The sequence below is a fragment of the Chiloscyllium punctatum genome, chromosome 3, assembly GCF_047496795.1.
Source record: "Chiloscyllium punctatum isolate Juve2018m chromosome 3, sChiPun1.3, whole genome shotgun sequence".
In the NCBI taxonomy this organism is placed as follows: domain Eukaryota; kingdom Metazoa; phylum Chordata; class Chondrichthyes; order Orectolobiformes; family Hemiscylliidae; genus Chiloscyllium; species Chiloscyllium punctatum.
Window position 1 is genome coordinate 125,959,787 of NC_092741.1, and position 15,826 is coordinate 125,975,612.

The window sequence follows — 15,826 nt, forward strand, 5'->3', positions numbered from 1 at the left end:
CCCATCTTGCTTTTTTAACTGCTGTTACATATTCTCAGGTCTTATTTGTTTGCTGCTTTTAAAAAGAGTAAATGTTGCGATATTCAGGTCTGGCAGCATTTGTTTTAAGGGAAACTTATAATATTTCAGGTTGATAGCTTTTCAGCTGAACTGGAATAAGTTCTGAATTAAGTGAAAGTTAGAAGTGCAATAATTTGTGTCAGTCAAAGGGAAGTGCGAGAGTAAAAGGCAATGTCTCTGGATGGAAGGCAGGAGGGTTAAATGATGAAAAAATATGAAAGCAACAAAAAAAACCCAGTGAAACTTAAAAAAGAGTGACAGAACTTACGATCTGCAAGTTCAACACAGTCTGGAAGGCTTTAAAATACCTATTCAAATGATGCAGTTCTGTACCTTGTCCATTGGAATGCTGCAGTGATCAATGTCAATATGGAATCAAAGCGGCAAATTGCAATTTTAAGCATCCAGAAACTTGGGTTCAATTTGTGGACTGAATCAGTGTTCTGCAAAGTGGTTTCACATCTGGGTTTGGTCTCCAATGTTGAGAAGTATCATGAACAGTGAATACAGGATATTAACTTGAGGGGCTAGGTTTGTATCAGTTGGAGTTTAGAGTAAGAGTGAATTGATTGAAAAATACAATATCCTCATGCATCTCAATAAGGTATCTGTATAAAGAACGTTTCCTCTTCTGGCAGAATCTGGAACGAGGGTTATTTTTAAAAATCAGCGTTCACCAATTTTGTAATGGATAGCATGAATTCTTTTCACTCAGAGGGTCATGAATCTTTAGAACTCTGTTTTTATCACCTTTCATGAAGAGAGTTCTTGAATATGTTTAGGGCAGAAGTAGGTAGCTCATTGTTCAGCAAGGGGATGAAAGGTTATCGGGGGTAGGCAGGAATGTAGATCTGAAGTTACAATTCGATTGACCATGATCATCATGAATGGTGAAGCACATTCATGCTCCTGATTTGTTTGTTCATATGTATGAATTGCATATCAATTGCATTTTCATCAGGAGGCAGTGCCTGAAGCCTTTTTGACATGGACCGACTGTCTGTGTGGAGTTTGTACACTCTCCCCGTGTCTGCATGGGTTTCTGGGTGCTCTGGTTTCCTCCTATAATCCAAAGATGCGCAGGTTAGGTGGATTGGCCATGTTAAATTGCCCATAGTGTTCAAGGATGTGTAGGTTAGGTGCATTAGTTAGGAGTAAATGTAGGATAATAGGGTAGGGGAAAGGGTTGTTTGGGTTGCTCTTCGGATGAACGGTATGGACTCGTTAGGTTGAAGGGCCTGTTTCCACATTGAAGGAATTTCTGAGATTCTGGGACAATGAAGTGTTAAAAGGGCAAGTGTTGCATCATAGCCTGTTTCCTTTCATTCTTTGCTTTATTTTGGGTTTCTTCTTTCATTTTTGTTCATCATCATTCACATCTTCTCTAAGCATATCTTGTTGCTTCTCTGCTTCGCTCATAGTAGCTTAATTTTGATTTACACAATTAACTTTTGTCATTTAGTCTCATCTACCCTCCTCACTATCCTGGATCTCTCCTAATCTTTTTCCCACTCTTCTTCACTAATAGTGCATTCTTTCATGGAATTTTAGCATCATTGGCTAGGCTGTTTTTGTTGCCCATCCTAATTACTCTTGAGAAGATAGTGGTGAGCCACTTTCTTGATCTACAGAAACCCAGGCGGTATAGGAACAGTGCAGGGCTGTTTAAAAAGTGAATTCTAGTATTTTGATCCAGAAACTATGAATTACAATATAGTTCTAAGGCTATTGGTGTGTCAATTAGGATTTTGCAAGTGATGTTCCCACATGTTTGTCCTTCTAGTTGGCAAGTGTTTAGAGTTTGGAAGGGGCTGATAAGGAACCTTGTTGAGTTCCTGCTGAGCACATTGTTGCCAGTGTTAGTGGTTCAGGAACTCTGTTTAAAGTGAGGATGGAATTCCACTCAAGTGGATTGCTTTGTCCTGGATTGTGTTGATTTTCTTGAATGATGTTGAAGTTGCTGAGAACTGTTTGCATCTCTAATTTTGTCCAAATCTGATGAAAGGTTATCAACCTTGAATATTAACTCTCTCACTTGTTGGGCTGAATACTGATGCAGGTTTTATTTCCAATGGTTGCTATTTTGATTTTAAAATTCATAATTACCTGAAATTATTTCAGATACACTATTTTGCTTTTATATTGGTTTATTGCTTGTTCTTTGGACCCACTATTCCCATCAGTCTTTCAGCCACTATTGAGTTTGGAAATTGTAATATGGGAGATAAGAAAAATTTAACTTGTGTTGTTCACGTAACATTTTGCTCTTACAATGTGAATTACCCTGCTTTTACTTCATCGGATAATTTTATATTTGTCATCTTAGAATAATTGGTCAGAAGGCTATCAGCTTGCAGCAGCCATGAACTTCCGTTGGCCTCAGTGTGTCCCCAATAACCTCAAGACTTTGATTCCCAATGCAAGTAGTGAAGCTATTCAACTCATGAGAGATATGCTCCAATGGGACCCAAAAAAGCGACCAACTCCAAGCCAGGTGAGTTTTTAATCAACTAGAGAAATGACAGTTGATCAGTTTTTAAGTACTCAGTACTAATGCTTGTATAAAGTTGTTTGACTTGTAGTTACCTTGAGGGAATGGTAAAAAGTTGAACCTTGCAAAACTGAAGGAGCTCTTTCAGCTCATTTCACTAGATTTGTCAAACATCATCGAATTTGTCCAGCTCATGTTGAAATGATAGGAGTACATTTTCATTTCTTTTGTCTGCATGTGAAACTTGTATTTTGATAAAGTGATGGAATTAAATCTATCTAGTTCTGAATGTAATCCTTGCATTTTCTTTAGTAATTGGTTAATTTACTTCAGTGTGGAGTCACCATGTGTTGCAGTTTTCTTAGAAGATTGAAACAGTCGATACTGCTTGGAAAATTAGATTAGATAGGAAGAAGAGCAAAAAACAGTCTGCAATCACACAAATCATACTGCAGAGGGCGCCATAAGACATTGGAGCAGAAGAAAGCCACTCAAGAATTGCTGTGCTCTTCCAGCACCACTAATCCAGAATCATGAAACATTAGTAAGGACATTTTTAAAAACAATTTACGGGGGATCCAAGATGGCGGTGACCCAGCAAGTCTGAGCCTATAGTGCTCCTCCCAAGACTTGGGCAAAGTGGGCCCCCACCCCCACCACACTCACCAAATCGTTTAAAATAGCTGTTTAATTTATTTAGTTGCTTAGTGTTAAATTTAAACAATCTAATCTTTAGTAAAATGACTAAAGGGAAGGGAGCCCGCAGCTCTCAGCAAGCAGGAACCCCTCCCCCACCCTCTCCAGCTGCAGCAGAGGCGTCCACAGCCGCCCCGGGGGACTTACCTACGGTGGCGAGCCTCGTGGAAATCATCTCTAAACTGGATGCGAAGATCGACACTTTCATTGAAGAATCCCGAAGTCGATGGGACTCGCTCTCGGCTGCACTGCAAAAGCACGACCGAGACATTAAGGAAATCGAGCACCGAGTTGAGGGGCAGAGCTAAAGGCCACGACCTCCGAAACTACAGCACAATCGGCTGTGGGTCGGGTCCAGACTCTCGAACAGCGAGTCCGGACCTTAGAGAATCACATTGACGCGACCTCAATAATCGAGGTCGTCGAGAAAATATTCGTTTGCTGAGCCTTCCCGAACGGGAAGAGGAAGGCCAGCTTACAGCGTTTCTCGAGCAGTGGCTGCCACAGCTTTTAAATCTGGAGGCTGGATCAGGCCAGGTAAGGGTAGAATGGGCCTACCAGGTCGCAATGCGCGGGCCCGGCTCAAACCAGCATCCCCGCCTGGTCCTGTTCCGGCTGCAGAGCTATAGGGAGAGGCAGATACTCCTAGAAGCCTCTAGAAATCTTGGAAAAGATTCCCAAGCCTTGACCTATAAAGGATCCAAGATTATGTTATTCCAGGACCTTTCCCCAGCTCTTGTCCGAAAGAGGAAGGCATTCGATGAGGCGAAGAAGTGTTTAAGGGACTTAAATATTCAGTACTCCTTACGCTACCCAGTGACGCTACGCTTTAACCATGAAGGATCCGTGTATAACTTTGGATCACCAGAAAAGGCTAAAGAATTTTTGGACTCTCTTAGATAAATTGTAAGAGACAATGGATGTTGGTTTGCCTTTCCCCCACTCCGGTTTATATCCCCCCCCCCACTTTTTCTTTTTTCTTACCTTATTGTTTAATATTATCTTGGGGGGTGGGGAGAGGGGTTTAATTATCTGTTCTCTATTTAACGATTTTCTCCCCCCTTTGGGGTTTTTATATATATATAAAAAAGTCGGGGAGTTTAGTTAATGTTGGTGGGGGGAGGTGGTTACCTTATTCTATTTTACCTCTGTCTCTAGGAGCGGGGTTGTTTTCCCTTGTTATTTTGTATTATTATATTTTATTATTACTTGTTGAGGTTGTAATTTTATAGTTATATATGTCTATACATGGTATTAACATTACCAAATATATCCAGGTGTGGGTGGGGGTAGTGTGCTCACTGTTAACTCTAGCTTTGTATTATATCTAAATTCTCCTCATCCTATTGAGGAGCGCCTGGGTCAAGGGTGGGCATTGGTTGGGAGAGGATACGATGGACCTTTGGAAAGGAAGTGACATCCCCTGAGAACAAGGGGGAAAATCTCCATTTAAATATGTTTTTTATTATTTAGAAATAGTTTTTTGTCATACTGTTGTGAGTGTATTAGAGAGCCTTTATTTTTGTGAATTTTATATGCTCTATGCTCGGGATGTTCTGGATAGGGTTTCCCCTCCCGAGGGGTCTCTGATTTGCCCGGATGATTATGGTTGGTCAGTCAGTTAAGTGGTGCACCTGGAATGTCAAGGGGAGTAATTTGCCAGTCAAAAGGAAGAAAATATAATTTCAAATCTTAGGAAGGAAAGAGTTGATTATAGCTCTCCTACAGGAGACACACCTGTTGGCTAAAGAACACTTGAAATTACGACAGGATGGATTTGATCAGGCCTTTTTTTCTTCTTTTAGCTCAAAAAGTAGGGGAGTTGTTATTCTTATTGGGAAGAATTTCCCTTTCAAAATCCTAAATCAGATAAAAGACGAATCTGGACGATATATTCTGATTAAAGCCCTTATAAATGGAGAGGAATATGGGATTTTAAATTTGTACTGCCCCCCCCCCCCCCCCACAGCACACCCCTTTAAATTTATAAAGGAAGCCTTCTCAATATTGATGGCTCTTGGTGCCCGTCATACAATTATAGGGGGCGACTTTAATTGTATTATGGATCCGGAAATAGATAGGATTCCCAAGAGTACTGCAGGAGTATTTCCCAGATCTAGACAATTGGTGGATCTGAATAAAGAATTAGGATTAGTAGATGTATGGAGATGTCTTCATCCACAGGCTAGAGATTTTTCTTTTTACTCCAATCCACATAAATGCCATACCAGAATTGATATGTTTTTTTCCCCCTCGATTTTTTTTCTTTAAATTCCATATCATCCTGTAAAATAGGTAGTATAGTAATTTCCGACCACGTCGCTGTATATATGGAAACTAAGGCGAGGAACAACGGGACATCCCCTCGGCATTGGCGTGTGGACCCCTTCCTAATGAAAGATAGTAAATTTGTAAAGTACTTTTCTCAAGAATTTAAAACTTTGTTAGAAATTAATTCAGGTACGGCTAGCAACCCATCAATGATGTGGGAGACCATCAAAGCTTACGCGCGAGGTTTGATAATCTCCTACTCAGTGACCCAGAAAAAATTAAAAGGAGAACAACAGCGTCTGCTCGAAGCTCGCTTAAAAGCAGCTGGAGCAGCATACGCTGATAGACCTTCTATTATTAAATTGCAAAGGATTACGGCCCTTAGGACAGCTCTAAACACCACGCTTACCCAAATGGCTAAGAGGGAAATATTATTTGCAAAATAAAGGTTATATGAATTTGGCGACAAACTGGGTAGATACTTAGCATTTCTTGCAAAGAAAGAAAAGGCCCCTCAAATTATCGCGTCTATCAAGGAAAGTATAGGTATTTTGACTCATGATCATAAAAAGATAAATGCAATCTTTTTAAAATTTTATTCTGATTTATATAATTCGCAGGATTGTGAAGACAGGACTAGGAGGATGCAATCAATTTTTAAAAATTTGACCTTTCCGGGCCTAACTCCGGAACAGGTATCGGTCTTAAATGCTCCCCTAACAGTCCAAGAAATACTTGACGCAATCAGGCAGCTTCAGAGCTGTAAGGCACCTGGCCCAGATGGTTTTCAAGCTGAATTCTATAAAGAATTTACAGAAATATTGGCTGGTCCACTAATGGACATGTATAACTATGCATATAGCTGAAAATGTGTTGCTGGAATTCCTGAAGAAGGGCTCATGCCCGAAACGTCGATTCTCCTGCTCCTTGGATGCTGCCTGACCTGCTGCGCTTTTCCAGCAACACATTTTCAGCTCTGATCTCAAGCATCTGCAGTCCTCACTTTCTCCTCCTAACTATGCATATAGTCAGGGTTGTCTCCCGCCTTTGCTGAAAGAGGCAAATATCTCTCCTATCCTTAAAAAAAGAAAGGATCCAGAAGATTGTACATCATACAGATCAATATCCTTGCTAAATGTAGATTTTTAAAATCCTATCTAAAACGTTAGCATTGAGACTAGAAAGGGTATTGCCACATATCGTAAAGGAGGATCAGACGGGGTTTATTAAGGGCTGTAGATCATCCAATAATATTAGTAGGGTTCTGAATATGATTCAAGCCTGCCATCAGGGAAAGATACCAGGAGTAGTAGTTTCATTAGACGCGGAAAAGGCATTTGATAGGGTTGAATGGTCATATTTGTTTTACACATTGGAAAGGTTTGGCGTTGAAAAGGTGTTTACCAAATGGGTCTTAACATTATATAGTGATTCCAAAGCAGTTGTGGTTACCAACGGATTAGGTTCGGATAGCTTCAGTGTGGGTAGGGGCTGCCGTCAGGGATGTCCTCTCTCGCCATTGTTATTTACGCTAATAATTGAACCACGAGCAAAAGCTTTACGGGCTGATCCTAATATAACGCCCCTCAGGATTGGTACAGGTAAACATAAAATTACCCTTTATGCAGATGATGTTCTTCTATTCCTCAGTAATCCTGATGTCCGTACCTCGCTTAATCCAAGTTATTAATACATTTAGCGCATTCTCAGGCTATAAAATTAATTTCTCAAAATCGGAGGCTATGCCAATAGGTGGCCTTGCTATGATACCCCACTTAGTGGACGGATCCCATTTTCCCTTTCGTTGGTCCCTGGAGGGTTTCTTATATGTAGGGATTTTTATTACCCCAGTATTTGGTCAGTTATACAAGGCTAACTTTGTGCATTTACTAGAAAGGATAAGGCAGGACCTCCAGCAATGGGGAGACCTTCCAATTTCCTGGCTGGATAGAATAGCACTAATTAAAATGAATGTCCTGCCCCGTCTCCTATACCCTATGAGAATGCTTCCGGTGATGCTGCCGAGGCTGGCACTATGTAAATTATATGGCTGGTTGGGTTCCTTTATCTGGAATCATAGACAGCCCCTCATTAATCTGAAGAAGCTACAGCTTCCACAGGCAAGGGGAAGATTGGACCTATTTAAAGATGGGGTCTTGATGTCTTTTGAACAGCTGCGTCAGAAATTTGGATTACCTAACGGAGACCTCTATCGACACTTCCAAATTCGAGATTATATACAGAAGAAGATTACATTATTAGATAGTCTTTATAAATCAGATAGAGAATGTAGAGTACTATGACCAATGGGGGTATCCTCCATCAGTACCATTTATCATTTACTACATGATGAAGTATTGGGAGATATGGACAATCTGCTTAAAACATGGGATCAGGAATTGGGACTAGAAATCTCTATAGAAACGTGGAATGATATTTGGGAAAACGCCAGAAGAATCACCATCTGTAACAGAACTCAGGCTATCCAGCTGAAGGTACTTCATAGGGCCCATATAGCACCGGATCGATTGGCAAAGTTTAAAGTAGGAGCATCTCCAATGTGTCCCAAATGTAAAATAGAGGTGGGCAGTCTTGTATATTGTCTATGGACCTGTCATAAGATCCGTAGATACTGGACTAAAGTAGCAAGTGCCCTGACAGAAATTTTAGGAACGGAAATTAAAGTGGATCCTGTATCTCTCCTTCTGGGCTTTTTGAACTTTCCCTCCCTGGACGTGCACGGGAAGAGACTATTTTCTATTCTCTCTGTGCAAGGAAAAATATTTTGGTAAACTGGGTGGCCGAGGGCCCCCCTGGACTTTCAAATTGGCACAGATTAATTATGCAATGTATTCCCCTTGACTTCCTTACAAATATGGTGCACTGAAAGACCGAATTATTTTATAAAATATGGCAGCCCTTCTTGAATTATATGAATACAGATATTTCGGCTATCCTAACAAGGGCTTTTATTTAATTGAGATTACGAACCTGGCTGGTCCGGGGCCCCTTGGGAGAGGAATCCTGCACGAATACGGGTTTTGTTACATTTGATGTTAACACATTCCGAGCATGTATCTCACTATCCAATTTCTGTTATCCGTTGATTTTTTTTTTTGTTTTTTTTCTCTCTTTCTCTTATTTAAATAATGTAAGAGACTTAAATATACACTCTGGTTAGTTGTAGGTTAGATTAGTAGTTAGTTGAGTTTTGTTTTTATTTCTTTCTCTGTATTTTTCTTTTGTTAAATTTTGGCTATTATATATTTAAGATTTAATTGTATATCAATGTTTGTACTTGAGAGTTTTGTTTATTTTTGTAAACTTGTAAGAATGTTAAATTTCAAATAAAAATATCTATTTAAAAAAAACAATTTACTGGGGTTCATTTCTTGAGACATAGCACTGAAATGCAGAGAAATTATGTTAAATTTGTTACAATCCCTGATTACATCATACTTGTGAACTGTGCACTGTTTTAGCCTTCATGTTCATAACATGGAAGCATTAAAAACAGGTTCAGGGATAATTACAGAACTGGGGGATTGCGCAGATCACAAAAGGCTGAAACAGGCTTACTCAAATAAAGATGGTTGATGGTTCCAGTGACTGTTTTGAAAACTAAATGGTAAAGGCATGAGATCAAGACTCTTGTAGTTTTAGTGTTAGGATTAGATTAGGTTGGGAGGAGATCTGTGGAGTAAAACATCAGATGTACTGCTTCACTCGAATGCCCTTCTTCTGTGCTGTACATTGTGTAACTCAGTGCTTCATCACAGGTAGAAAAAGAACTGTTGACACCTGCCATTAGATTTTTCTCCATAAACTATGTAAGAATAATAGGGTGGTTATGGTAGGGGATTTTAACTTTCCAAACATAGACTGGGACTGCCATAGTGTTATGGGTTTAGATGGAGAGGAATTTGTTAAATGTGTACCAGACAATTTTCTGATTCAGTATGTCGATGTACCTACTGGAGAAGGGGCAAAACTCTTAGGAAATAAGGCAGGGCAGGTGAGTGAGGTGTCAGTGGGGGAGCACTTTGGGGCCAGCAACCATAATTCAATTGGATTTACAATAATGATGGAAAAGGACAGACCAGATCTAAAAGTTGATGTTCTAAATTGGAGAAAGGCCAATTTTGACAGTATTAGGCAAGAACTTTCAAAAGCTGATTGGAGGAAGATGTTCACAGGTAAAGGGACGGCTGGAAAATGGGAAGCCTTCAGAAATGAGATAACAAGAATGCAGAGGAAGTATATTCCTGTTAGGGTGAAAGGACAGGCTGGTAGGTATAGGGAATACTGGATGACTAAAGAAATTGAGGGTTTGGTTAAGAAAAAGAAGGAAACGTATGTAAGGTATAGACAGGATCGATCGAGTGAATCCTTAGAAGAGTATAAAGGCAGTAGGAGTACACTTAAGAGGGAAATCAGGAGGGCAAAAAGGGGACATGAGATAGCTTTAGCAAATCAGGTTAAGGAGAATCCAAAGGGTTTTTACAACTATATAAGGACAAAAGGGTAACTAGGGAGAGAATAGGGAACCTCAAAAATCAGGAAGATGGCCTTTGTGTGGAGCCGCAGAAAATGGGGGAGATACTAAACGAGTATTTTGCACCAGTATTTACTGTGGAAAATGATATGGAAGATATAGAATGTAAGGAAATAGATGGTGACATCTTGAAAAATGTCCATATTACAGAGGAGGAAGTGCTGGATGTCTTGAAACGCATAAAGGAGGATAAATCCCCAGGACCTGATCAGGTGTACCCTAGAACTTTGTGGGAAGCTAGAGAAGTGATTGGGTCCCTTGCTGAGATATTTGTATCATCAATAGTGACGGTGAGGTGCCGGAAGACTGGAGGTTGGCAAACATGGTGCAACTGTTTAAGAAGGGTGGTAAGGACAACCCCGGGAACTATAGACCAGTGAGCCTGACATCGGTGGTGGGCTAGTTGTTGGAGGAAATCCTGAGGGACAGGATGTACATGTATTTGGAAAGGCAAGGACGGATTAGGGATAGTCAACATGGTTTTGTGTGTGGGAATCATGTTTCACAAACTGGATTGAGTTTTTTGAAGAAGTAACAAAGAGAATTGATGAGGGCAGAGCAGTAGATGTGATCTATATGGACTTTAGTAAGGCGTTCGACAAGGTTCCCCATGGGAGACTGATTAGCAAGGTTATATCTCATGGAATACAGGGAGAATTAGCCATTTGGATACAGAACTGGCTCAAAAGTAGAAGACAGAGGCTGGTGGTGGAGGGTTGTTTTTCAGGCTGGAGGCCTGTGACCAGTGGAGTGCCACTAGGATAGGTGATGGGTTCTCTACTTTTTGTCATTTACATAAATGATTTGGATGCGAGTATAAGAAGTACAGTCAGTAAGTTTGCAGATAACACCAAAATTGAAGGTGGAGTGGATAGCGAAGGGGGTTACCTCAGATTACAACAGGATCTTGACCAGATGAGCCAATGGGCTGAGAAGTGGCAGATGGAGTTTAATTCAAATAAATGCGAGATGCTGCATTTTGGGAAAGCAAATCTTAGCAGGACTTATACACTTAATGGTAAGGTCCTAGGGAGTGTTGCTGAACAAAGAGACCTTGGAGCGCAAGTTCATAGCTCCTTGAAAGTGCAGTCACAGGCAGATAGGTTAGTGAAGAAGGAGTTTGGTATGCTTTCCTTTATTGGTCAGAGTATTGAATACAGGCGTTGGGAGGTCATGTTGCGGCTGTACAGGACATTGGTTAGGCCACTGTTGGAATATTGCATGCAATTCTGGTCTCCTTCCTATCGGAAAGATGTTGTGAAACTTGAAAGGGTTCCGAAAAGATTTCCAAGGATGTTGCCAGGGTTGGAGGATTTGAACTATCGGGAGAAGCTGAACAGGCTGGGGCTGTTTTCCCTCGAGCATCAGAGGCTGAGGGTTGACAAAAATTATGAGGGGCATGGATAGGGTAAATAGGTGAAGTCTTTTCTCTGGGACCAGGGAGTCCAGAACTAGAGGGCATAGGTTTAGGGTGAAAGGGGAAAGATATAAAAGAGAGCTAAGGGGCAACTTTTTCACCCAGAGGGTGGTATGTGTATGGAATGAGTTGTCAGAGGAAGTGGTGGAGGCTGGAACAATTGCAACATTTAAGAGGCATTTGGATGGGTATATGAATAGGAAGGGTTTGGAGGGATATGGGCCGGATGCTGGCAGGTGTGTCTAGATTGGGTTGGGATATCTGGTCGGCATTGACTGGTTGGACTGAAGGGTCTTTTTCCATGCTGTACATCTCTGACTCTGTGCAGTTTAATCCTTATGTGTCCTTCTTGCTCCCTTAGTCTTCAATATTATCTTTCAATAAATCTCCCGCAATTATAAATAACTTATCAATTCTGCTTAGCAGCAGTTTGTGGCAGAGAATGCTTTCTGGTCAACTTTAATAAACTTGTGATTTTTGTTTTCCTGATGCTGGATCAGTTTAGGCAGTCCTTTGCCCTTGACTTTAAATCCCTTTATGTTCTTAAGGACTATTCTAATTTGAAATCTTTAAGTTTTTCCACCATATAATTTGACCTTCTCGAGTCTTTCTCTCTCTAAAATTGGGAGTTTGTAACTTTTCTAACATTCTCATGAATCTAAGCCTCCTTTGTTTTTCTGTTTATAACTTTCCGAAAACACATACAAAACTATCCACTTAACTCAACCTGCTCAATTGAGGCCTTTTTCATGCTAAGTATCACGTTTTTGATTTTGTATTTTACAACTTTAGGTACAATAACTGTCTTTTATATCGCGTCTTCTCCTTCTACTGCCACCATTAACATCGATTTGCACAAAGTTTGAATTCTATTTACGTTTAATTTGCTTTTCTCCTTCTTTCTGAAAATGGTATCCCAGTGGCATAGTGGTTAGCACTGCTGCCTGTGACCTGGGTTTGATTCCAGCCTTGGGGACTGTGCAAACTCCACACAAACATTCTCCCCATGTCTGCGTGGGTTTTCTCCCACATTCCAGGGATGTGCAGTTAAATGAATTAACCATGGCAAACACCCTATTTGAGGTTAAGGGGCTAGGGTCTGGTGGTGGGTCAGTGCAGACTCAATTGGCTGAATGGCTTGATGCAACACTGTAAGGATTCTTTGAATCTATGAAAATGTATTCACACTCAGATTTTGAAGTTTTGCATTTTCTCCTGAACTTTCCACAGGAAAGTGCTCAGGGATCATGTTTTCAAAAGCAAAATGAAAGCTTGGGTGTGTAATTTGGTTTTATTAGCTTTCCTCCATAGTAGTTAATACTTTGCCTTTTTGTCCTCGTGTCCTCCACTCTGCACTGCATAGAATTGACAACATACATCCATTACAAGTTCAAGCTGCTCAATCCAGTTTGAAATTGGTATTTTCCATTTAATTGTTGATCCGAAGGAATTCTGTGTTATATGCCATTTTTTTGAAGATTAATAAATGTAACCTGTTATGCAAGCATACTTGTCACCAATCGAATTGCTATATGTGTTTCAGATTAAAAATTCAATGTTTTCAGTTGTGATGTAGACTGAGAGATTGTGTATATTTTAATATTTGTAAGTTTGGATATTTAGATTTGAATTAGTGACATTTTTTCTGTGTTGAAAGGATCAATGATTAACTTGTCAAGGAGTTAGTTTGGAATTACTGGGAGTATATTTCTGATGTTTCAGCATTTTTAAAAGGCATATTGTGTATCTGTTCGTTTGTTTTGTCTGTTCTATTTTAACTTCATTTTCATTGCTTTATAAGTATTAGTTTTATTGTTGAAACCACATCAGCAACATTGGGTGTTTATGTTTCAGCGAGAGGTCATCTTGTTAAATTAAAACAAAACAAAAAATGATCTATCAAACCAGAATCTGACTTGTCCAGTTATAGCATGAGTTAGAATTGTGACATCATTGTGTGGTTTAATATTAATGAACCTGTATGTGGAGTTGATATTTCTTTTGACTGCTGTGTTTTCGAATGTTATTGGTATTGATTGCTGATCTTCTGTGTAGCTTTTGAAAGTGCTAGAGTAAATGACAATTCATTTGATACATTTTCCTACATTTAAGCTTGAGTTTACCTATAAAGCTTTATAGCAACCAACAGTAGCTATTCATGTAGCTGAAGTCTTTGCTATTGTTCCAATTTTGTATGTACGCCCTTTTTAGTAGCGGGTCCTCTCATTTGATTGCAGAATAGTTTTTGCTACATTGTTTAATTATTTTGAAATAAGGCAGTTTAATTTTTTTAATTCCGTATGAGTGGTGTTGTAGGAATTTGGCTGATGTGACTTCTGTTCTCGTATGTATTGATCATAATTCTGTAGATTGGGACATGGTGAGATTTAAAAGGATGTCCCTTTCTTTGCAAACTTAGAAACTGGCCATCCATTGAACTACTCAGATCAAAGCACCATCACAGCTAAATCCTTCCAGATGAGATGAAGCAGTTCCAAATGAGTATAAATTGAGAAGCATCACTGAATGTGACAATTTGCTTGCATCAGCTAACTATCTATATTATAGATTTAATAATCTGCCTTTCTGGTTTTGGTATATTGCATCATTTACCCATTGAGTCATCATTGGTAAGTATTCATAATGATCTTGTCCAATTCTTTCCATTTGTAGGCACTACGTTATCCCTATTTCCATGTTGGTCAAGCTTTGGGAACTCCTCAGCAAGTACAAGAATATGGAAGGCAGCAAAGAGAAACACAGTACAAACATTCTGTTAATCAGTTGAAGCCTGTGCCTCCACCTCAGCCCCCACCTCAGCATCATCCTCGCCCGCCTTCAAGGCCACTTCAACAAATTACACCCTCTCAGCATCAATTATGTGCGAGGCAAACAGATCCAGCACCTGGTTCACTTGAAAGAGAAAACCAAGGTGAACAAGAGAAACCCCATCAAAATCTTCTTCCTTCAATAAATACCAGAATATCTCAGGTTGGATTTTATGCATTTAATGTAAAAAAAAACTATTTTGTTGTGGTGAATTTGCCATTATCTGTTTAGTGCTAGAGATGTATCTGATTAGATCATTTTTTTATTATAGTTTTACACAATACAAATAGCGATCATAGCACAAATGGACCTATGATCCAAAGAATGCTACATAATTTCTATATTCTGGAGTAAAGTTTTTGATCTGCACTCTTTTTGTAAATCTGTTCTTGGTTTGTGGACTCGCTCCTGAAGATTTTTGGTGTTTAGGAATTTTACGCAATTCTAATGTCAACATTAAGTTGAAAATATGATATTTCAAAATTAAATATGTATGATTAGACCAGTTACAATTTAACTTTGAACATTTGTTTTAATACCTGATGAACAGAGAACATTACAATGCAGTACAAACCCTTTTGCCCTCGATGTTGTGCCGACCTGTGAAACTAATCTAAAGCCCATCTAACATACATTATTTTTCTTCTATTATTGCAGAAAGTGAACAAGACAGAGGAAAGTATATGCAACAGCAGCAGCAGCTGCAGCACACAGCCAAAAGGCAGTGCTCGACGATGGAATAATGTAATTTTGAAAGATTTCAACAACTGGAGTGATTCGGGGGATTTAGCATCTAGCTCTCCGACTAAAAATGCACATTTAAGTGATAAAAAACGACCAAGTCAGGAATCACAGTTTAAGTAAGAAGGCCATTATTATAATTAAGTGTCATTTTCAAACTTTTCTTAATTTTAAAATAATTTGATATGCATCCGTTACAGAATGGGAAACCTTTTAGATTTCTCTTCAAGTGGTAAATCAAACAGCAGCAATATGCCTACAGCCATTATAATGCCTCTCCCAGATACAAGTGCATCTAGAGCTTCTTCAGCCAAGTATCACTATCTGAAACAATCCAGGTATCTACCAGGTTCGTAACAAAAAAAGTTGTTTAAATTAAGCAAAGAGTATTTCGTTAGTAGGGCTAAAGAGTAGTATGAGCTTCAAGCAGGTTTAAGTTGCATATGTTTATGTAAACAGCAATTACAATATTAACAACTAGTAGAGTGAGTCATCTGTTTATGTCACATTATCCATACCACCTCTCTTGTTTCTATTTGCTATTAATCTTCTAATTCACAATTATTATGCTCTCCTTTTGATTTTCATCAAATCTTATGTTTTGCATTATGTAGTTGCTATTTTCTGATTTATTTTTCCAGTATTCCTTTTAATTTCACTGCACCTTTGAGAGAGTGAATGCTGTTCTGAACTGAGAGCTTATAAGCACCTGTATATATGAGTAAATGGCAGTCCCAGAGTGTACTGTAAAATTGAAAAAATGTAA

At 39.3% G+C, this 15,826-nt stretch overlaps 1 protein-coding gene across 4 annotated transcripts in view; it reads left to right on the forward strand.

Moving 5' to 3' along the window:
• LOC140464874 (serine/threonine-protein kinase ICK-like) overlaps positions 1-15,826 on the forward strand; it is a 75,258-nt gene that overhangs the window by 39,307 nt on the left and 20,125 nt on the right. For 3 of the 4 annotated variants that reach the window (XM_072560453.1, XM_072560448.1, XM_072560463.1), the window contains 4 exons: positions 2,387-2,554; positions 14,164-14,481; positions 14,977-15,179; positions 15,261-15,409. In XM_072560453.1, coding sequence (XP_072416554.1) covers positions 2,387-2,554; positions 14,164-14,481; positions 14,977-15,179; positions 15,261-15,409 — 838 coding nt within the window. The remainder of the gene's footprint in view (positions 1-2,386; positions 2,555-14,163; positions 14,482-14,976; positions 15,180-15,260; positions 15,410-15,826) is intronic. The other variant, XR_011955011.1, reaches the window with a different exon arrangement.